The sequence below is a fragment of the Ascaphus truei genome, chromosome 5, assembly GCF_040206685.1.
Source record: "Ascaphus truei isolate aAscTru1 chromosome 5, aAscTru1.hap1, whole genome shotgun sequence".
Classification (NCBI taxonomy): Eukaryota; Metazoa; Chordata; class Amphibia; order Anura; family Ascaphidae; genus Ascaphus; species Ascaphus truei.
Genome location: NC_134487.1, coordinates 73,178,218 through 73,200,834, shown reverse-complemented (window position 1 = coordinate 73,200,834; position 22,617 = coordinate 73,178,218). Strand labels below are relative to the sequence as shown.

Genomic DNA, 22,617 nt, shown 5'->3' with positions numbered 1-22,617 from the left:
CCGACCTAAATGGCCTATCCGAGAGAACGGAGGTACTAGAGACCAAGATGGAAGGGGCCCTCACTGCACATTCAAATACAGAAGATTAAGTGGCCAGGCTTGGCCATGTAATAAACGAATTAAAAGACGCCCTGGAGGACCAAGAAAACAGGGACCGCAGGCAGAACCTGCGCTTCAGGAATATCCCAGAGACTGTATCCCCGGAGTCCCTGCAGGCCTACCTTAAAAACGTCTTCCCCCAGCTGGTTCCTGATCTAACGGAACACGAACTACGCATAGTCGAGCTCATGGAGCGCTGGGCCCCAAGTCCGCTGACCCCAATCGCCACAGAGATGTCATCGCTAAACTCCACGATTATTCCACGAAAGAATCATGGCCGCTAGCAGAGGCGTCCGGGACCTCAGAGTGGAGGATGTCCAAATCTTTAGCGACCTCTCTAGGGTCACTGTGGAAAGGCGCAGAGAGATGAAGCCCCTCACAACGACGCTAAGGGACCGGGGAATTAAATACAGGTGGGGCTTCCCCTTCAAGCTCGTGGTGCTAAAGAATGGCAGATACTTCACCATAACCGATCCAGATGATTCCCAAGACTTCTTAAAAGCCATCGGTATAATCCCCCAACAGGACGGCGACCGGGCCACGCGAACCGCCTCAAGACCGGACCCCTCCGAGATCCCCCGGACGTCGGAGCGCCTGGTAAATCAGAGGCCCCACTGATGTCCCTGGAACTTGCTCACCTCAGATGACATCCCGTGAAGCCCTCCAACTGCCCAGGCGATGGTGTGCCATAGATACCTGAGATCTGGCCAATATACCCCCCTTCCCCCTACTGCCCCTCACCTACCCCCTCCCCACTTCCCTCCCTCACCTACCTACGCCTAATCTGACCACCTAGGATTCCCCCAAGAAAAGGCCCCTGCGGTCCCTCCACCCTGAGTCCCATCTCACCCCCCCTTCCTGGCTCTTACCCATCCCCCAAGCCATCCAGGCCCCTCCCATCCACACCCTAGAAGATGGATCTCAACTACGGGCACAGAAGATAGACCGGTCCCACCACCGCAAATAGAGGTCTCACTGTTCAGGTCTGGACTTACTAATCATGCTCCCCCCAAGAAAGAACTCTTTGAACAGGTCGTATGCATGTTGTTCTCTCTCCCCTATCCTTAACCAAAGCATCAGTGGTGAGACACCCTCTCCCTGATTCCCGCGGCAGGCCCCTGCCAACCCAGGTTCCCCCCTCTCCCCCTTCTCCCCCCCTTCCTCCCCCCCCTCCCCATACTGTCTCTGCCTAGTGGATAAGAGGCCGCTCAGTATTAAGACTAAATGTTTCATGGATTTGATATTCATATCTGTTCACCCCCTATCAGGGTATCCTCAGGGTAAAAGTACCCTCCGTCCTCCAGGTCTCCAATATCAGCTACCTCCTTGTACCCCATAAAATGCTGAAAATGGTCTCACAAATGTAAACTGTAAATTACTGATGTAAGAGTTCACCCCCCCCCTCCCTCCCCTCCTCCTCAACCCTCCTCCTCATCCCCCCCATCCCTCCTCCTCCTCCCCCCTCCCACTCCTCCCCCGCTCCCTCTCCTCTCCTCCCCCCTTCTCCCCTCTCCCCATACTGTCACTGCCTAGTAGATAAGAGGCCGCTCAGCATTACAACTGAATGTTTCATGGGTTCGATATTCATATGTGCTCACCCCCCTATCAGGGTATCCTCAGGGTAAAAGTACCCTCCGTCCTCCAGGTCTCCAATAACAGCTACCTCCTCGCACCTCCCTAAAATGCGAAAAATGCTCTCACTACTGTAAACTGTAAATTACTGGCGTAAGGGTTCTCCCCCCCTCCCCATCCTCCCCCCCTCCCCATCCTCCCCCCCATTTTTCCCTCCCCCCCATTTTCCCCTCCCCTTTCCCCCCCCCATCCCCCTCCTCCCTCTTTTTCCCCTCCCCCTCCCCTCTCTCCCTCCTCCTCCCACCCCCTCCCTCCCCTCACCCCTCCTTCCCCCTTCCTCCCCCCCTCCTTCCCCCCTCCTCCCACTCTCCCTCCCCTCCCCCTCTCCTCCGCCCCTCCTCCCCCCTCCCTCCCCCCCCCCCCCGAAGCTAGTCCAAACAATCAGGCAAAACCTATCCTCTTTCTTTGAAATAAATAAAGGATCGGTCTCGCCGTCAGCAACCCTCTGGGAGGCTCACAAAGCCTCGATAAGAGGGGATCTTATCTCTTTGGCCTCATATAAGAAAAAACTAAAACTTAAAACACAAAAAGACCTAACAGATAAGATCCTAAGTTTAGAACAAAAGCACAAACACCTCCCCTTCAAAAGATTATACAAAATGCTTAACAAAACAAGATCAGATCTGAAACTAACACAGCTTGAAGAGGTAGAGAGAGCGTTGAAATGGACCAACCAAAGATTTTACGACAGGGGAAATAAAGCTGACAAACTTTTGCCACAAAATTAAGAGGTATGAAAACTAAATCCCAAATCACTAAGATACGTACCCAAAAAGGACAGATCTCCTTTGTAGAAAAAGAAATCGCTCACGAATTTGCCAAATACTATGAAGATCTATACAACCTTCACCCTCCAGGGCTGCAACAAGAGAGCGCCAGAGTAGCCGCACAATATCTAGCAAAGTGTAATTTGCACTCACTCACGGAGGAGGAATTAGAAAAACTGAACCAACAAATTACCCAGGAAGAATTATCCTCTGCTATAAGTTCGCTTAAATTAGCCAAGACCCCAGGGCCAGACCGATTTTCCAACGCCTATTACAAGCCGTGTGGACGCCGTCAGGCAGTGGGCTTGGCATCCCATCATGCCGCTCGCGACATACTCACAGCCCATTGGCTGGATGGCGTCACATCCGGTTAACTCCCGGTATATCAATGACCTGCGCACGGGTAATGTTCTCTTTGAAAAAGCCCATTTTGCGGGTGAAACGCGTTAGAGGTGCAGGGGTATGCGTCCCCCCTCTTTTTAATCATGCTTTATTAAAGAATTGTTATACAGCACAGTCCAGCTTCAGCAACTTTTTCTTCTGCCTCGTGGTGCCCGCTGAATTGCCTCTCCTCACCGGAACAGGCATACTTCCTCCTATTACAAGACGTTTGGGTCGACTCTCTCCCCCTACCTCCTAGACATATTTAACTCCTTTTTGGAGGGCACTCCGATACCAGGAATGATTTCGGCCGCCAACCTGGCCATTATCCATAAGGAAGGAAGGGACCCGCTTCAATGTGGCAGCTATAGACCGATTTCCCTCCTTAACACAGACCTTAAACTCTTCAGCAAGATCTTAGCAAACAGACTAAACCCGATTCTCCTCAGGCTAATTCATATCGACCAAGTGGGCTTTGTATCAGGTAGCCAGGCCTCTGACAACACCCGCAAAATTGTGGACATCATTGACCATGTGCATCTCAACAAACTCCAGGCCATGATTCTAAGCTTAGATGCCGAGAAGGCATTCGACCGCATTAAATGGTCATTCCTTGACCAAACCATGCTTAAGTTTGGCTTCTCGGGCCCATACCTAAAAGGAGTCCGTGCCCTCTATCAAAACCCCACGGCGTATCTAAAACTCGGAACTAGACAAGGTTGCCCCCTATCCCCACTCCTATTTGCACTCTCCATTGAACCCCTAGCGGCCCTAATCAGAGCCGAACCAAGTGTAAAGGGAATCCCGATCGCGGATACGGAATACAAAATTTCCCTCTTTGCGGACGATGTTATCCTGACTCTCGCGGACCCGCACACATCCCTCCCCAACCTCCAAAAATTACTAGATCAATTTAGCCAGGTTTCTGACTATAAGGTCAATATGGATAAATCCGAAGCGCTTAACATCTCCCTACCAGAACATGTCTGGAAATTATTGCAAGCTAACTATAAATACCGCTGGAACTCTACCCATATAAAATACCTAGGAGTAAAGATCACCAATACCTACAAATCACTATACCAAACTAATTACCCTTCTTTATTTAATCAAATAAAGAAAGACTTAGAAAATTGGAACCACCACCAAATCTCCTGGTTTGGCAGAATTGTTTCATGTAAAATGAACATCCTCCCCCGTTTACTATACTTCTTCCAAACCCTCCCAGTAATAATACCACTATCAGAATTAAAAAACTTACAATCCCATATACAGGCAGTCCTCGTTTTACAACGCTTCGTTTTACAATGAATGGCTTATCCAACGCTATGCATTGCATACCTATGTTCATTTTTACAACGCCAAAACGGCTTATCCAACGCTCTTACGACGCTTTGCAACGTTGTTTGTGTATATAATATATATATTATACTATATTATACTATATTATATATTATATTTTTATATTATATATTGTTATATTATATATATATTACAGTATATCCAATATATAATTTATGTGTGTGCTGCATATCTTATTGTCTGCGTAAAATATTTTGTGTATTTTAGCATTTAAAATGCCTTCAGGAACGGAACCTTTCATTTAAACAGTGTTCCTATGGGAAAACGTGTTTCACTTTACAAAGTTTCGCTATCCAACGCCATTTTGAGTAACGCATTGTGTTGGATAACCGAGGACTGCCTGTATTCCGTTTTATTTGGAAACAGCGCAAGCCTAGGGTCCCGAGATCAGTGATGCTGTCCTCAAGGGCGAGAGGGGTCTGGGGGCCCCGGACATGATCAGATACTACCAAGCAGCCCAACTACGCCAGGCGGTCGTTGGAACTACCCCACGACCTCCAACTGCTGGTTGGCGATAGAGTCCCATCACGCGTCCCCCACCCCCCTCCCGGTTCTCCTCTGGGCCCAAGCAAACAAAGAAAGACGAACCCAGAAATTTGACCTTGGGGCAATGAGATGCACGTGGTCCATTTGGCTTAAGAATAAAGGGAAGTATGGCCTTTCATTATCCCCTTCCCAACTCACCCCGATATTCGGTAACCCAGAATTCCCGCCTGACGGTTCCCGATCCCAATTCGGTCAATTTCAGGACCTAGGCATTAGAATGGTTGCAGATCTGCTGAAGAAAGAGGAACCCTTGTCCTTCCAGGAGCTCTGAGATAAACTCCACTCTCAGGACCTCCACCTGTTTAAATTCTTGCAAATCAGGCATTTCCTACAAGCTCTCTCTCAAAATTCCAAATTCCCCGCTCTGACTAAATTTGAATCCCTCTGCCTCAAGGGAGAGTACCAAAGGGGACTTATATCTGGGATATACAGGGGAATTGAGTCGACACGTCCCCCGCTCACCCATTCCTATATGCAAAAGTGGGCGGCTGACCTTAACCTACAGATCGACAAGGAAGACTGGGAGGATATATGGAATTCAGCAAACAAAACTTCAATTTGTACCATAACTAAAGAAAACATCTATAAAATCGTATTTCATTGGTACCTGACCCCGAGTAGACTGAGCCAGATCTTCCCCGGTACCCCAGACCTGTGCTGGAGGGGATGTAGTCAAGGGGGAGACATGACCCATATTTGGTGGTCATGTCCAGAGATCCAGAAGTTCTGGACCAGAATCCAGAAGCTTCTCTACGAGACTCTGGGTCTCGATATCCCACTGGACCCTCTGACATATCTGCTGGGTAAACCTATAGATGGTCTGCCCTCCCCTCCCCAATGTTAAGGCTGATCTCCTCTATCCTAACTGCCGCCAGGTGCTCAATCGCAGCGGCCTGGAAACAAGTAAAAGCACCTTCCAAGAGTACAGTTGTCAATAGAATAAACATGGTCATGAGCATGGAAAAACTCACAGCCATGTTGAAACAAAGAATGCCTCAATTTTACAAGATCTGGGAACCGTGGCCTAGCTCTAACATGAACCCCAAGAGAGTACCGGAATTGGAGTCGACTCCCTTGTTAGATTCCACTTACCCCCCCACCCCCTTCTCTCTCTGTCTCTCCCATCTTCCCCCCTCCCTTTGTCTCCCCCTTTAACCCATCTTTAAGTAAAGAGAAAATCAGTTTATTGGTGTCGATCTATACAATCCGCAGTCATGTGCTTATGACTTCACTGTCAATGATAATATGCTATTACTGTTTGTATTTTTGTTGCAAAACTCCAATAAAAAAAAAAGATTGGTAAAAAAAAATAAATAATCCTATGTGTGGTGCACAAAATCATCAAGTGCAAGATAATTGATAATAATTTAATAATGATCTTTTATTAAAACGTGGTACAATAATAATGTACCTTAAAATAGGGTAGGACTAGAACATGACCAAAAAAATGGCCAACACAACAAAGTACTAAAACTAAGAGCTTAACCCAGAAGGCATTTTCATTCACTTGCTGGTATAAATTCTTCAGCAGGGCGTGGCATATATCTGAGATAGTGATTGGAGAGAATTGATGTTAACAACCTTGTTAAGTGCTACTTGAAGGCTAATGCTCCAAGCGGGCACTGTGATTAGATGGTGGTGAATTTGGTTATATGAGCTACAGAACGCTTCAATCACTATTGTGATATAGCAGAATGTTATAGATCAGACCTGCACAACTTGTAAAGTGAGAGAAGCTGAATTGCTCCAAGGAAAACAGATTCGGGCCGCATGGGTAAAATCATCATCATCATCATCATCATCATCATCATCATCATCATCATCATCATCATCATCATCATCATCATCATATCTCCCCCAGCACCCCTCATCATCATATATCTCCCCCAGCACCCCTCATAATCTCCCCCAGCAACCCTCCTCATCATCATATGTATTCCCAGCACCCCTCATCATCATAATATCCCCCCCAGCACCTATCATCATCATCACCATATCTTCCTCAGTCCCCCTCATATCATCATATCTCCCATAGAACCCCTCATCATCATAATATATCTCCCCAGCACCCCTCATCATCACCATATCTCCCCCAGCACCCCTCATCATCATAATCATCATCATCATTTAATTCCCCCAGCACCCCTATCCTCATCATATCTCCCTCAGCCCCCTCATAATCATCATCATCATCATCATCATCATCATCATCATCATCATCATCATCATCATCATCATCATCATCATCATCATCATCATCATCATCATCATCATCATATCTCATCTCCCTCAGTCCCCCCTCATCATCATATATCTCCCCAGCACCCCTCATCATATATCTTCCCCAGCACCCTCATCATCATCATATATCTCCCCAGCACCCCTCATCTTCATCATATATCTCCCCCAGCACCCCTCATCATCATCATATATCTCCCCTAGCACAATCATCATTATATCTCCCCCCCCCCCCAATATGCCTACCTGATCGCGGCGGTGGGCTCCAGGAGGTATTAAATTAGTGGCTACCGTTATCTGAGCAGAGAAGGACCTCACAAGGTAAGAAGCACGTTCTAGCAGCAGACACCGGACGTTCCGGGTAACACTGCTAGAGAGCGTCACACTGCTAGAGCGCGCTCCTACTGTAGAGCGCGCTCCTACTGTAAAGCGTGCTCCTACCCTGCCGTCCTCCTCTGATGGGAGAGTGGGCTCTGAGGGGAGGAGGAGAGGAGAGGGATAGCAGATCAAAGCCGTCATGGGCTGCACAGTGAGTCCAGGCAGTTCACATGTGGCCCGCGGGCCGTATATTGTGCAGGCCTGTTATGGATGCTGTATCACAATTATTCTTATTGTGGGAAAGGTATTAACCACCGTAGAGCCTGCTACTCGGTTGGCGATACTAAACTATCTTGATCAGACTGGTCTCTGTAGTTAAGACTGGGTGAATTTGCTGAGTAGACTGCAAAGTGCTTCAATCTCTGTTATAATGTAACAAATATAGCAAACAGAGTATCAGAGTTACTATTACAGAGGCGTGCACTCGAGAGACACAGTAAGCCAAGGATCAATTCTTCCACCTAATAGAATATGTGTTTAAACCACAGAGTAATTCATAATAGGGAGACAGATTATGTACTTGCTTGAAATAGCTATAATTGGCTGTTAATTATTTCCCTATTATAATACTTATTAAAGAGATTGAGACTGACTTATTAAAGAGAATCGGTGTGTTAAATCAAATACACTGGAATAACCACAGCTCTTTAAAACACACTATTTAAACACCTGTATTGTAGTATAAAACAGATATTGTTAGCATGGTAATGTGGTTTGTGCAATGAGACTCACAAGAGACAAGGTTAATTGGCCCTGATTAGCTAATTCTCTTTTGGTCTTGTAATAAGTGTGCATTCCGACCGTATCCCACTTCTCAGCCAAATCCTCCAACAGTCAGAGCACAGGACAGGCTGATCTCTCAGGCCGTGAAAAACACACACAGACTCAAATTAGCAGAGAGTAAATAGTCTCACTCTCAGTCACTGCAACCAGCCGATCCATGAGAACCGCTGCCGATTGCCATTGTCTCTAAAAATGCAGGAGACAGGCCGAGTGATTGTCCTATGGGCTCTGAGAGTGTTCAAGGTGCCCTGCTAGGTGCTGGTGCCTGCACACGTGGAACCCCTCTGATGAGAGGAGCGGGAGCTACCAAAGCTGACATAGTTACATAGTTACATAGTAGATGAGGTTGAAAAAAGACATAGGTCCATCAAGTTCAACCTATGCTAAATTTAGACAACAGATACTTTATCCTATATCTATACTTAATTATTGATCCAGAGGAAGGCAAACAAAAAACCCCATTAAGGGGAAAAATTAATTCCTTCCTCACTCCAAGAATTGGCAATCGGATTAATCCCTGGATCAACATCCTTCCCATGTATACTTATTTGGTATATCCCTGTATACCTTTCCCATCTAAAAAGATGTCCAACCTTTTATTGAACAAATCTATTGTATCTGCCATCACAGTCTCCATGGGTAATGAATTCCACATGTAGCCCATGTCCCCCCCCCCCCCCCCGGACACAGATTGTCCCTCTAAGGTGTATTGAGGGCTGGCTACATGTATTAGGGTGGTGCATACCTGCTTGGAACAGGAGGGCCTGAGTCTCCCGCGTCAGTGTGGGGGATAACAGGACCAGGCTTCTGGGGTATTTGCCTTCATCTTCTTTAGCAACGGTGCAGAGCCTCCATCTCCATAAGTCCCAGGGATGTGGGATAGGACCCTTACAGAGAAAACCCTGGTCCCAGGGCGAATGTTCCAGCTCTCACACACACACAGTCTTTATGTAAAATAGCAGCAGCTCTTTATTGTCCTTACAGCTTAGCAGTGGCAGCACTACTCAGTCTGGCTGAGGGTCTCCTCCTGTCTCCTGGATCATTCTCCTAGGGTAGAACTCCTCACCACACTCCTCCTCTCACAGGACATAACAGCCGTCCTCCTTTATCTCTCAGCTCCCAGGACAGACAGACTGTCACTCACAGGAACAGCCTACTAAATAGAGTACAGCCCTGCCCCTTATGATGTCAGCAGGACCTCTCCTCTGTCTCAGGCCTGCCACAGAGTCAGGAGCCTACCTCTATCACTCAGGTCAGGGCTTGAAGGGGGAAAACCCATGATTGCTACTGGCGTCTGCCCTTAACAGGACTTATTCCAGTAGGAGAAAAATATGTAGTCCATTATTTCTTACAGGGGCTACACACATTTTAACTGCCCTTACTGTAAAGAACCCTTTCCTTTGTTGCTGGTGAAATTTCCTTTCCTCCAACCTTAAGGGATGGCCCCGAGTCCTTAGTACTGCCCGTGGGATGAATAGTTCTTTTGAAAGCTCCTTGTATTGTCCCCGAATACATTTGTATATAGATATCATATCCCCTCTTAGACGCCTCTTTTCTCATGTAAATACATCTAATTTAGCTAGCCTCTCCTCATAAGTTAGATTGTCCATCCCCTTTATTAATTTGGTGGCTCTTCTCTGCACTCTCTCTAGTTCCATAATGTATTTACTTAGGATTGGTGCCCAAAATTGTACTCCATATTCAAGGTGTGGTCTTACTAGTGCTTTGTAAAGGGGCATAATTATGTTTACTTCCCTTCCATCCATTGCCCGTTTGATGCAAGATAAGATCTTGTTTGCCTTTGCAGCTACTGCATGACATTGGGCACTATTGCTAAGCCTGCAGTCTACAAGCACTCCTAAATCCTTCTCCATCAAGGATTTCCCCCAATATATCTCCATTTCATTTGTAAGTCGCCTTTTTATTCTTGCATCCCAAATGCATAACCTTACATTTATCTGTATTAAACCTCATTTGCCATTTAGGAAAGATAAACACAAAAGCGCACCAAGATGAGAGATATAAAATGTATTACCAATAAATAATAATAGTAATCACTTACATGGATAAAATCTTTAATAATCCCCGATCGTAACGATGACTGCAGTGGTGGGGCGTCACATAAGGTATGCAGGGGCATAAGGTATGCAGGGGCAGTCCTTAGAGGTCAGTCCCGCGCGCTGGGGTTGTCTCTGTTATGCTTCCTATCATCCACGTGTATGAGCGTGGTGAGAAGCGTAGCGCGCATGAGCAGGAATCGAAGCCCCCTGCAAGTGTCCTTAGGATGCCTTTCCGTTTTGGTCACGTTTGAAAAACGATCGGAAACAATCAGAAACGATACACTTGAGTGTGTACTAGCAGTAGCTTACATTACAGCCAGCCAGCCACAATAGTCGCGACGCGTTTCGTCTACCAAAGTAAACTTCTTCATTTACCTGCCCACGTTTCGAGTCTCTCCAAGTCCTTCTGAAGAGAAATTACATCCTGCTCTGATTCTATTACCTTACACAATTTCGTATTATCAGCAAAGATGGAGACTTTGCCCTCTATCCCAACCTCAAGGTCATTAATAAACAAGTTAAAAAGCAGGGGTTCCAGTACTGATCCCTGAGGTACTCCACTCACGACTTTAGCCCAACCTGAAAAAGTCCATTTATGACAACCCTCTGTTGTCGGTCCTTTAACCAATTTTCAATCCAGGTGCATATATTATTACTGAGTCCAATTTTCTTTATTTCGTACACCAACCTCTTGTGTGAAACCGTATCAAAAGCCTTTGCAAAATCTAAGTAGACCACATCAACTGCATTACCCTGGTCTAAATTCCTACTTACCTCCTCAAATAAACAAATAAGGTTAGTTTGGCAAGATCTATCTTTCATAAATCCATGCTGACTATTACTAATAATTTTGTTTTCCATTAGGTGTTCCTGAATATTAAAACTACATACATGTATGTGTTGCAGAAAAAGAGAAGATGTCCTCCGGCGCATAGACTCAGTTGATGATTCCAGACATGGAAGAAACAAAGGACACTGTGGTGTATTATGGGTAATAAATGACCAAGTGTACACTAGATAACTGTAAGACACTTACACGAAGCGCTGTTCTATAGCGTGAAACGCGTTGAGGGGTAGATCATGGTGTAGCCTTGTGTTCGTGATGTGCCACTAAAGTTTTTTCAACCAATCCGGAAGTAGCCTGATGCTTGTCAACTGTAGTGGTGCCGGATCTTCTTTCTTCCCACGTTATACAGTTGATTATGTCTCAGATCTATGCATATATTTACACTCCCAGATTTGCAGATGACAGAAATATCATTCAAGGGTAAAGGTACTCCTCTTTCTGTTTGCTGAAAGCAGCCCAGACTCCGCCTGAATCAACAACTGAGTCTACATGCCGGAGAACATCTTCTCTTTTTCTGCAACTTGTTTCTGGTAGGACGTGGAACTCACTCTTTGGACTCTGGCAGCTGGACTTAAATATTTCCCTTATACACGTGACATTTAAGTACATTGGGAGCTATTGATGGGTTTATCCTTAACAGGTTTTCAACACTTTAGCCATTTTAAATTTTATATTAACACTCCACATTAACTAGGTTTAGTGGTTAGTGCTGCTTTCTTTTCCTTTATACACGTATGTGTAGCTGCAGATATAGCCAAAGTAACTCCACAAGTAGTGGGAAACTATAGGTCGTAAAACACCGAAAACGGTGCATATGAGCTGTAACAGGCTCTGATCTAACTACCTAGTAAGCAATGTCAAACTGTGACGTCACAGACCCGACATACGTTTCGCTGTAGAACAGCTTTTTCCGGGAGCAGTACCAATCAAGTAGCAGTAAACAAAGTGATTATCATCAATTCTCTCCGATCACTGTCTCAGATACTGTATATGTAATGCCCTGCTGAAGAATTTATACCAGTAAGTGAACGAACGCACCTTCAGGGGTTAACCTTTTAGTTTTAATTTTAGTTGTGTTGATCATGTATTGGTCATTTTGTAGACCTACCCTGTTTTAAGGTACATTATTGTTGTACCACATTTTAATAAAGGTGAATTATTAAATTATTATAAATGATCTTGCAGCTGATGATTTTGTGGTATGCACCACACATAGGATTTCTTTTTTGGTGTACACCTTTAGTACACTTTCACAGATTGGACAGGACTGCTTAATGTAGCTAATTTCTCCAATTCCAGATTCACGCCCACACGCCCAGCAATGTGTTGCAAGCCTCTCTGGCACTCATGTGGTTACTAACATTAATATTATAATCGACAGTGTTTCTCCTATACATATAATTGGAGGCACTGAGTTACTTGTACACATAAGGCAACATGTAAGAATATTTCAGCTAAATATAACTGCTAATTGACATGGAAGCTGTGGGAATGCTGAACTTTTTTGTGTGCTGGGCATTAAGCCAGCTACGTGCAGACATAGCAGATTAGAACCTGCTGTAAAGAGAAGCAACAAATACTCCATAATACTCCAAATACACCAACAAATACTCTTCCCTCCTCCTCTTTGCTAACAACATGGAGTATAATTCAAGATGTAATTCAAAGTAGAAATAAGCATTCTGCATCCAACCTATCTAAATTAACATAGGCTAAAAGTTCAGCTTTATATAATAGCTTAAATTTCCACCACATCTTATAAGTTGAGCACAGTAGCCAACAGATACCTTAGTAAACCTGCATTTTACCATCAGAGGATAATCACAGTCATTAAGAAAGATAACGACAGTCATTTCAATATTGCGTAGTAATGCGTTTCACTCCCCCATGCTGTTGGCACATGCCAAAGAAGATAAAAAGTACTTTTAAATATATGCTTGTTGGATTTTAAAATATATGCTACATACTAGTTACACAGTAGATGAGGTTAAAAAAAAGACATGTCCATCAAGTTCAACCTATGTTAAATTTACACAAACAAAGAGTAGCGCTAAAGTGTGAAGAAAAAACCTGGTGTTAATAGAATATGTGCATATAAATTGTGAAGGACAAATATATCCTAAAAATTTAAATAAAACTAACACCCAAGATAATAAATATATAATATATAAAAATAAACCAAACACGTGAAGTTCATAGATGAAAAGTCCAGAACAGGAATCAGTCTGTATGGGGAGGCAAAGCTTCCGATGATGATCTTGCCAGATCACAGAAATCTACAAAAAACAAATTAAAAGAAGCGCCAGCTCCATAACATAATACTGTATAAATTGAGGACTCTTTAATAAAACTATGAGTAGTCACCAGGACCTATACTCACATTGTGGAAGAAAAAACAATTATTTGAGGCAATCTGTGACAGCAGCGGGTCAGCGCAGATGACATTTTTTATTCCACAATGTGAGTATAGGTTCTGGTGACTACTCATAGTTTTATTAAAGATTCCTCAATTTATACAGTATTATGCTATGGAGCTGGCGCTTCTTTTTCTTTGTTCTATGTTAAATTTAGCCGACAGATACTTATCCTATATTTGTATTTACAGTATATTCATTCAGAAGAAGGAAAACAAAAAAAAAAACCCCAGTGAAACATTGTCCAATGATGTCGCATAAGGGGGAAAATAAAATTCCTCCTGACTCCAGTAATGGCAATCAGATTTCTCTCGGGATCACATCCTTCTTATGATTACTCATTTGGTATATCCCTGCAGGGCTAGCCTTAGGGCAAGGGGAGCAAGGCGGCCGCATTGGGCCTGGCCTTCGGGATCCCCGCGCTCCCTCCTTTCCCTCCTTCTGTCGGAGCTGGGATCCAACGTCTGCCCGACCGGTGGGGGGAGCTGGAGTGGGGAGACTGGTTTACCTTCCATGGAGCAGACTGCCTCCTGTAGCATCACGTTGTCCTGGTGATCGACGCCAAATGATGCCGCAACAGCATATGACGACGTGTTGCGGCAAAACGGCCGCAACCAAATTCCCTAGACCGCTGTGCATGTACACATGAGTGCAAGCCTCATTAAGCATTAATAATCGTTGTATCTGTTACAACCAATTAACCTTCATCAGACCTGCCACTGCTGTTATGTGAGAAGATCCATTGCACAGGTGCACACATCTCATTGACCCCTAATCAGTATGCTGTACTGCACATATCTCGCTTATACTTTCCTCATGGGTATAATAATTCAATTCACTTTTTATTGTGGTGGAGCAAACAAGATTTTCTGTTTATGAAAACCAAGGGAAACTTTTATAATGACTTAATAATACTACATACATCATTACACATCACTTACATTAATCCCATTAAACCATTAAAAGGAGCAGTTCCTCCTGTTTTTTTCTTCTAATAGGTTTCAAACAGGGGTCTTCGGAGCTGTACTGCATTAATTTCAGCTCCGAGACCCCCTGTTTCCTGAGATACTTACTTCCATATCTGCTGCCGGTACAGGAGCGGCTGGGTGAACAATATGGAGGCTTTAATATCCTGCGGCACAGAACCCAACAGTCACTCCTATTGGTACGCATGGCGTGGGGCATTTAAACCTCCATGTAACACCAGGAGCACCTACGGAGGTAAGTATCTCAGGAAGCCGGGGGTCACTGGAGCAGAAATGAACATGGTTCAGCTCAGGAGACCGCCTGCTTCCCACTTAGGGGAAAAAATGTAAATGGAATTCTGCTTTACATAGTATTTATTGTTCAGCATGTGCCTCCTTTCTCACCTCAACTGTAACTGAGCAATAGTAAAAATCAATGTAATATAAATCAATACTACACGTTTGCAATGTTCACTGTAATATAAAGTCTTATTAAGTGACCCAATGTTATCAAGATATCAAGGGAAAAAGCCACCACTTAATCAGCATATAAATCTGGGGTGCTATACTTGTGTGGCATATTCAGATCGCAGTCTTGTAAACATCAACTGGCTCCAATAGTATTGCCCTCTTAAAAGTCAGGATGGCAGTCATACGTATGATATGCCCTCATATACAAGAATCAGAAATCTCTCTCATAACTGAATCAACAGGATGATAGTGCAGTCTTCTTCTATATAAAACATGCACGCAGAGACCGATATTGTTATTTCATCACAATTGCATTTATTTTCTTCTTTTTTTTTTTTTTTTTACAGTGCAGGCAAGATACACAACTGAAGAAATAACTCAAAAACTGGATACAGGAGAAAAGGATACTGTGGAGCTCGCAAAAATATACAATTTTTTATTATTCATTTCTTTAAACCAGACAAAAGTTTAACGGTACCAGTCTTAAAGGTCAACCTGGCTACTGTACATCCTTCAATCAATATTCTGTACATTATATGCTTCTGCTATGCAGATCTCAGAATTGCACAGTGAAACGAATTACCATTCCTCTTATTAAACTCAAGACCAAGACTGTCTGAAGGTAAATTGTATCATCACAAATGGTGAAGACAACTTCACTGTATTCAACATTTACATTTTAAACACGGAGACTGAAGACAGTGGCTGCGAAGAAGGGATGTCAGTGAGCCTTTCCCCACCAAATTATGTATGCATATGCTATCCAATAACCTCCAAAGGGTGATAATTACTGGGCCAATGGAGATATTTATCTAACATTTCCTTCACTTCCATTACAGTGGTGTATTGACCTATCAAGAATCAAAATAAAGATGTTTTCTCACAAAACTCTACAATTCCTGTGTGTTCCCCACTATAACTGTGCTTAGAGAAAAGGGTCTCTCAGCATTCACTAGCACAGTGACATGTAATCACTGGTACATCGAGCCTCACTGTGGAGATATGTATCACTCATTTTTAGAGAACTTTAAAAGGAGAACTTTATCACACTTGGCAATTGCATGTATAATTCCTATTGAATTAGGTAAAAAATGTGAAATGTATTATTGCAAAAGGAAGAGATTAATTTTGGCGATGTTAAGAGACTTTCCTCAATCTGGCCATTAATGCCTTCACAGACTCTCTCTTCAAAGTACAATTATATGTAAGTTTCAAAAAGAAATCAGCGCACAATAGGATATTTTGCCAGAAAAGCGGTGTCCGCTTTCTTTATTCACATGATTAGATGCAGAGGAAAGTGCATACAACGTTTCATGGCGTTACACTCCCTTCATCAGGTGTAATTCTATGTATGACCAACAAAATTAAACTTTGGTGGTGGATGCCAAGGACTGAATAGCAATTTTTGGAAATCTTAACATTTTGCATTTACAATAGGAACTCGGACTGTGGAGGGGTAATTGGCAATCTTTACATTGCTCCGGTGATAGGGTCATCTAAATCCCTTCTCTCTAGGAATAATTAATAATTATAGAAGGGGAACAAAAATAGTTTTAGAAGGGGGACTGGTTTTAAACAAAACAAAAAAAGTTACAATGCTTACAGATATTTCTGTGATACGCGTTAAAAAAAACTAAAATACATGTGTTTTATAAGGCAATCATCACATTTTAGTCATATTGTCATTAGTTCAATTTAATTCTAAGATGGACTGTAACACGAACAATCATAGTATTCATCAAATGAACATATATTTGTTTCAGTTTTGTTTTAATCTTGTTTTTTGTGGGTCTCTTTAGAATTCTTCAACCCGCTGACTGTAAAGGAGGGATATTATTCTTATAGCCAAAGATCCTGCAATATGTTTTTTCATGATTCTTTTGAAAGCTAAAAGCATGAAGAAAAAAAAAGGAGTCCAATTGCATAAACAGAAGGTGGCAAAAAAACATAGGCCTAATGAAGCTGTATCCCCAAAGTTTCCAGGCCTGCTCTTTATATTACACATTGTCCGCAAATACTGCCAAAACAGCAATTTGTCTAATCAGAGTGACTCTCCCGGCAGCCACACTCACACACAACCTGCTATGGGAGATTCAACAAAAAAGCTACTGAAAGAAACCATTTTTTAGATACAAATTTATATTGTGCATTTCTTTTGTTTATGCTTGATTTCTGACATTAATAGACTAAGAAAAATACGAACAGGGCTCTATTAACCATAATTTAAAAAATCTGGACAAACCACTTAAAGAGCCAACAGAGCAAGGATTCAAAATCTACTAAATTGAGTTTCCAAAACAGGAATACCCTAAATATTCTTAGAAACTGTAATCAATATGTAATATTAATAGTGTATTTTTGATGGGGGGAGCGGGCAACGGGGGGGGGGGGGGGGAGAGGGAGGGGGACTGAAGGGATTGGGCAGCGAATCCAGCCTAGGCTTTTTGTCCTCTGCTGCAGCAAACTATTGCTTGAAGGTGAATTCCCCTCCTGTGTATAAATATCTAGGAATTTCTTAGTCTTGTTGCTTGCTCAAGAAAAAAACAACCTCCATCCACAACTTTTTCTCCTTATCTTTCACTCTGAATTACTTAGAATGGGCCTTAATGCATTCAGTATTACAGTATATATAGTGGGTAAGAGAAAGGCAAAGCTAGCCTAATCAATAAACTATTTATCAAACCACTAATACCATCTATACTAAGTACACATGAATATTAGTTTTCTGTTCTGGTAAAATATTAATGTAAAATAATTTCCAAGTACCACCTAAAAATGGCTACAGGTGTGATTAAACAAAAAATATATGTATTATTACTCAGCCAAGATCACTGCAATTTGTAATATGAAACAACCTTTAAAAATGTAAGTGCTTGGGGCACACACGTGATGTCGACGGGTATTGATGTCGAGTGAGAGAGCTCAGCAGCCCGTATAAGAATAATGCGCTGAGAAAAACCTGAAACCATTCCAAAAGAACTATAAACCTCCCCCAGAATTCTAACAAAGGATGCCTCCTAAAAACACAATAAAAAGTCACCTCAACTGAGGTTTCTCACTTTTTACACCCGGGGAACTTACCTGTAGCAGAACCAGAAAATGGTGGCGCCTCCCACCGCTCGTGTCATCAGATACAGACCTGGAAAAAGAAGAAGACTCTGGGATTCCAAAAAAGGATCTGGAAGACATCCTCAAAAACATAAAAAGGTTGTTCCAAATGGAATTGCATAAAGCAATTATAGAATTTAACACTGAAGTAGCCTCGTTGGGAGAAAGAAGGCTTTTTCTAAGCGGAGTTAGAAAATAAGATGGAAGAATCCCTGGAACACCAAACCAATACAGATGATGAGTTATTCAAGCTACATGAAGAAATAAGAGACCTAAAAGATCTAGATGACTTGGAAAGCAGAGAAAGGGGACCGAATCTCCAGATTCAGAATGTCCCAGAATCTATTACAGTCAATTATAAGAGGCTGTCTGGCACACAATAATTTTTGGTTGAAGAGAATATCACCTGCCGGTGCTCACCGACAAGAAGGGACCATCCTGCAGAATCCCCAGGAGATAACATGTAGAAGGCAAAATCCAGGCACACGGACTTCAATATAGTGAATTTATTCAGCAAAAAAAAACCAATGTTTCAACTGCCATGCAGTCTTTGTCAAGGTGAAAGCTGACATGTAATACATGTAATACAAAATGACATCCTAATATACCCCCCCCACCCCACTTACCCATCTTGAGTCTCTGCAGGTGATGAATGGCTGGATCCGTTTTTCACGCCATTCATCACCTACAGAGACTCAAGATGGGTAAGTGGGGGGTATATTAGGATGTTATTTTGTATTATCGACCATTATCGACGATCCGACCAGAAGCTGGGAGATTGTGATCAAGCTGCACTACTTATCGGCCAAGGAGACGATTATCAATGACTGCAGGGACAAGGAGGAGATTACGTTTAAAAACTCGAGTATGCAGGTCTTTAATGATCTATCCAGGCTCACAATCGCCAGGAAGAGAGAGAGAGAGTTACAACCGGTCACCTTTAAGGGAAAAAGGCCTGCTTTATAGATGGTGTTTTCCCTTTTGATTAATAGTCAGCAAAAATGGGAAACAACTTTTGCATCACTACCCCGCAGAAGCAAATGCCTTCCTGAATAGCCTAGGGTTAAGACCTAAACAAAATGAATAAAGATCAACCCAGGCCACAGAGACCCCTGGGTACTTCCGGGGCAAGTCCGAGAAACTGATTCTGCTTGAAGCTAAGGGAGGTAAGATGATGCAAGTCATCCAATCCTCACACTTTATATAAGTACTTTCCCACAATTTGCCTAAAACCATCATGACATTTTGACAGTTGAGGTTGATCGACAGTATCGAAGGCAGCAGAGAGGTTGAGCAGGATTAGTAGGGAAACATGACAATGGGATTTGGCTTCACGTAGGTTATTGGCTACTTTAGTGAGCACAGTCTCAGTTGAGTGAGCTGTACGAAACCCAAATTGTAAAGGGTCCATTTTGGCATGGGAATGAAGAAAGTTGGACACGAGACGTTCTAGCAGTTTTGAGGCAAAAGGCAGGAGGGATACCGGTCGGTAGTTTGTAAGGCATGTAAGTATTTAGAGTAAGACAACCTCCCCAAACTAACCAAAGAGGAACTTACAAAACACAAATAGGGAGGAGAGATCACAGGATCTCCCCAAGATCCCAGTAAACTGCACTCAAAGGCTGTAGGATAATGTTGGGGGTAAATAACTCCCAGACAGATTTATTATAAATCATTCTTCCTGGTAATGTACAGGTTATACAAAGGGGGGGTGGAATGACCAAAAGGTCATAAGGTGTGCACCTTGCACTATACTGATGTGAAAGGAGGGAAACCTAAATATTATAACCTGTGTGATGTAGGAACAAAAACTGCAATAAAGTGTATAGGTGGTGCTGGCAGGGAAGAGGTTAATGTTGATCAAAAAGATAAAGAAAAGCTCCCTATACGCCGCACTAGAGATCACCTAAATCTATGTTAAAACTTAATATTTATTAATAAACAATTAAAATGTGTTTACTGCAGCAATAATGTGAACCAAAGTAATTAAAATGATTGAAATAAAAACGGAGAGGTTAGCTGTATACCTAATAGAAACTGACAGTGTAGATCAGAACCACTATTGTCAATTAGAGTGTCCCACAACTATATAATTATACTAGAGGTGGTAGTGGTTTGGCTACAATACTGTGTCATATGAAAACTACTCCTAGATGGTAGTGATGGGTGTAACCTGAATAGATGTGTACGCTCGGTTTGCCAGGTAAATACTGTAGTGAATCAGGTATACATACACATTTGTGCCAGACCGTCAGGTTCAAAATCTAGTGAGCCTGTGGGTCTGTCATGGTGAACAATAGCAGTTGATGCAAGATCACAAAGTATGTGTCTTGTACTGTGAACTTGTATACCTGATTCACTACAGTATTTACCTGGCAAACCGAGCGTACACATCTATTCAGGTTACACCCATCACTACCATCTAGGAGTAGTTTTCATATGACACAGTATTGTAGCCAAACCACTACCACCTCTAGTATAATTATATAGTTGTGGGACACTCTAATTGACAATAGTGGTTCTGATCTACACTGTCAGTTTCTATTAGGTATACAGCTAACCTCTCCGTTTTTATTTCAATCATTTTAATTACTTTGGTTCACATTATTGCTGCAGTAAACACATTTTAATTGTTTATTAATAATGTACAGGTTATTAAGAATTTATATTAGTGTTAGGACCCTTGAGACATGGTCCGCCTTGGAGGGGCTCAAGGGCTTTTCCACACTTTGGCCAAAGAGTTAAACTAAAAAACCATTTTATTCAACATCTATCTATCTATCTATCTATCTATCTATCTATCTATCTATCTATCTATCTATCTATCTATCTATCTATCTATCTATCTATCTATCTATCTATCTATCTATCTATCTATCTATCTATCTATCTATCTATCTAGGCACTGTACTGTGTATTTGTGTCTTTGGATGTAGCACTGGGCTCTGTCTGTGTTTCATGTTCTGTCTCTGGTTTTAATTATTTTTTGTCAGCCTAGTTTTCATTATATATATATATATATATATATATATATGATAAATTGATATTGCACGTGTAAATATTATACATTTAGCCTTTTCTAAAGAATTATGTTGATACTAATGATGTTAATTGGTGGTGTTTTTCTCTCCCCCTCATTTCCCCATCTCTTCCATTTTTCTGTACCCCTCAACCTCTAAACATTTCAATAATAATAATAATTGAAGTGCTTTTAGTTTACTACAGCGCCCAAATATATTTTGCTCAGTGGAACTGCTCCTTTAGTAGAGTCCTACTTAAATACTGATACAATTATTTTTCTTCTCATATTCTTTGCTCCACATCTCCTTTGTGCCATCATAATAGCTATGTAGAAGCAGCATAATTGATGAAAGGGCTCCAGGTTTTATGCATTCAGATTTTAATCTGCAGTAAAATCCTATGAGTCATAGCCTAGTTTGAGAACACAGATGCACCAACTGTGCTTGTAATGAAAACAATTTTAGAATACTAAATGCAGTGCAGGAGTATCTGGGGAAGGATCACTTGACAGCACAAGGTCTCCTTTTAGAATCAAGGAAAATCATTCTAAATATTCCTTAACCATTTGAGTACTGCACAGAGCCAAATATATTTTGAAGTGTGATTAACAGTGACACATGGTTGATTTTTCATATAGCCAAGCAAGTTCTTAAAAACCCTGTTGAGAATGTGGTTTCTTTACGTTTTATTTTTGTAATTGTCTACTGACGATTAATTCCATTCCATCTGAAAATGGCCCTAACTGCCCCTTCGGAGTTGATAGAATTTACCCCTTAATGTCTTTAAAAACATGCTTATAAATAAAAGTTTACTCATAAAAGAATACATCATTTGGTTATTTTCTTTTCGATTCTTCTTTAAAATCTTTTTTTTTAATCAGAAAAGCCACATTTCTAATGTTTGTGTTAGATCAGGGTTTCCCAAACTTTTTTTTCCGTGACCCGGTTATTTTTGAACTTCTCCTTCGTGACCCACTAAAAATTTTATCGCCTATTGGGCTTGCACAGACACACACACAGCCACTGATACACACACATTCACTGATACACACACAGCCACTGACACACGCAGCCACTGACACATGCAGCCACTGATACACACACACACAGCCACTGACACACGCAGCCACTGACACACACACACACTGATACACACACAGCCACTGATACACACACACGCAGCCACTGACACACACACGCAGCCACACAGAGACACTGCTACACACACACACTGATACACACACAGAGACACTGCTACACACACACACAGACACTGATACACACACACATACACTGATACACACACACACTGATACACACACACACAGCCACTGACACACACACACAGCCACTGATACACACAGACACACACACAGCCACTGATACACACACACACAGCCACTGACACACGCAGCCACTGACACACACACACACTGATACACACACAGCCACTGATACACACACACACAGCCACTGACACACACACACAGCCACTGATACACACAGACACACACACAGCCACTGATACACACACACACAGCCACTG

At 42.5% G+C, this 22,617-nt stretch overlaps 1 protein-coding gene across 1 annotated transcript in view; it reads left to right on the top strand.

Moving 5' to 3' along the window:
* The window catches only part of LSMEM1 (leucine rich single-pass membrane protein 1), a 65,073-nt gene extending 49,251 nt beyond the window's left edge, over positions 1 to 15,822 (top strand). The window contains exon 4 of the mRNA XM_075598935.1: positions 15,291 to 15,822. Coding sequence (XP_075455050.1) covers positions 15,291 to 15,415 — 125 coding nt within the window. The 3' untranslated portion in view covers positions 15,416 to 15,822. The remainder of the gene's footprint in view (positions 1 to 15,290) is intronic.
* The last annotated feature ends 6,795 nt before the right edge of the window (positions 15,823 to 22,617 follow it).